Source organism: Plasmodium reichenowi, chromosome 13 (genome assembly GCF_001601855.1).
Source record: "Plasmodium reichenowi strain SY57 chromosome 13, whole genome shotgun sequence".
NCBI lineage: Eukaryota > Apicomplexa > Aconoidasida > Haemosporida > Plasmodiidae > Plasmodium > Plasmodium reichenowi.
This window is the reverse complement of record NC_033658.1, coordinates 2,286,504-2,288,513: the sequence shown is the minus strand read 5'-3', so window position 1 is coordinate 2,288,513 and position 2,010 is coordinate 2,286,504. Positions and strand designations below refer to the sequence as shown.

The 2,010-nt window shown below is 15.2% G+C and overlaps 1 protein-coding gene across 1 annotated transcript; it reads right to left on the bottom strand.

Annotated features, from left to right (window-relative positions):
- Positions 1 to 300: 300 nt before the first annotated feature.
- PRSY57_1359300 (hypothetical protein) lies at positions 301 to 1,242 on the bottom strand (the record flags this gene model as incomplete). Its single annotated transcript, XM_020115222.1, has 1 exon — positions 301 to 1,242. The coding sequence occupies one exon, from the start codon at positions 1,240 to 1,242 to the stop codon at positions 301 to 303; it is 942 nt and encodes a 313-aa protein (XP_019970145.1).
- Between the last annotated feature and the right edge of the window lie 768 nt (positions 1,243 to 2,010).

Below are 2,010 nucleotides of genomic sequence, written 5' to 3'. Positions count from 1 at the left end.
AAAAAAAATTTTTTTTTTTTTAAAAAAAAAATAAAAAAAATTTACAACAAAAATTTAAAAAAAAAAAAAAAAAATTTTTATATAAAAACAATTGAAATATTTATAATTTAAAAAAAAAAAAAAAAAAAAAAAAAAAAAAAAAAAAAAAAAAAAACATATATATATAAATATATATATATATATATATAAATTCACCAAGTGGAATTTAAGTTAAAATAATACAATTTATATGTATATCTCTTTACTGATTTTTATTTTTTTTTTTTATATAATATATAATTTACATTTAACCACTGTAACTTATTGTCTATATAATTCCTTCAATACACTCATTTTTCCCGAATAATATCCTGAAAAATACCAAGACATTAAATACATAAAAAGTTTTTGTAAATCTTTATTTTGATTAGAAAAATTATTATAATCAGGGTCATTTATAATTTTTAATTTTTTTAATATAAAAGAGTCAAAATTAGAATTAATAAAATTATTTTCATTAATAAAGGTATCTTCTTTTTCTTCTAAACATAATAATTGTGAAGCTAAGAATATATTTAAATCTTCTATATTATTATTTTTATTTTTTATATATATATCACTTATTTCTTTATTAAATTTCTTAAACATATCATTGAATGGTACTACAGGAGGCATAATTAGGTTCTTTATAATATCATTATCCATATTAATAATCTTTGATGTTTCAGATATATTGTCATTATCATTATGTGTTTTTAAGAAGACTTCATTAGAACTTGTAACAAAGTCTTCTTCATCATAATCAAAATTATAATCATTAATATTAAGGTAATTTCTCTTTCTTTTTTTTTCCACTTTTTTTTTATATATTTCATTTGATTCGTTATTATTTAATGAATATATATTACTATTATTAGTATTATAATTTTTTAACTCTTTAGTATAATTTATATCTTCATTTATAATATCATCATCATTTTTTATATTTAAAATATCTTCATTGTATATTATATTATATGGTATAGTACCATCATCCATAGTATCTGATACCTTTATATTATCTTGAGAAACATTATTTGCTTTAATAAAATTATTTAATGCAATATTTTTTTTAACCAAAAAATTCTCACAGTGTATATTCTTTTCAAATGTAGACTCTAATATATTTTTTATGCATAAACCTATAATATTTTCATCATTTATTTCACTTGTTCCTTCATCATTAATATCACAATTATTATTGTTTATATTCTGTTCATTCATTTTATAAGATATTAATATATATTATTGTTAAACATTTTTTTTTTTTTTTTTTTTTTTTAACTTTATTATTTCATTGTAGGAGTTTCTCTGAATTTTATAGTATATAGAAGTAGGAATATATGTAATTCTTAAAATTCCTTTCGAAAAAAAAATAAATAAATAATAAATAATAAACAAATAAATAATATATATATATATATATAATAAATAATTTATTTATTCATTCACATATTATTTATTTTTTAATAATTTTATAATATACATAAACAAAATAAGCGCGCATCATTTATTATATATATATATATATTATATATGTTATGGAAATTTTTTGTTTTTGTACATATTTTAAAAATGTTTTGTAAGAAATACAGTTATGTATATCTATCTAAGGTTTATCCGCACAAGTATCATATGAATCATTTTAGAAGAATATAATGATATAATGTAATATAATATATAAAATGTAATAATTCTATAATATCCACCAAAAAAAATCTTGTATATATATATATATATATATATATAATAATGTATATGTAAATTTTTGTTTTATTTTTACTCCTTTATTTTGTGAATATATATTGTAACATAAAATGATATAAAAATAAAATAATTTATATTACAAAAAATATAAATATATAACTTATTCTTTATTTCACCATGTTTATAATAAAATATTTATGTGCCATTATATCATCTATATCTTTTTAGGACGTTTATGTATGTCAATTTTTTTTTTTTTTTTTTTTTTTTTTTTTTTTTTTTTTT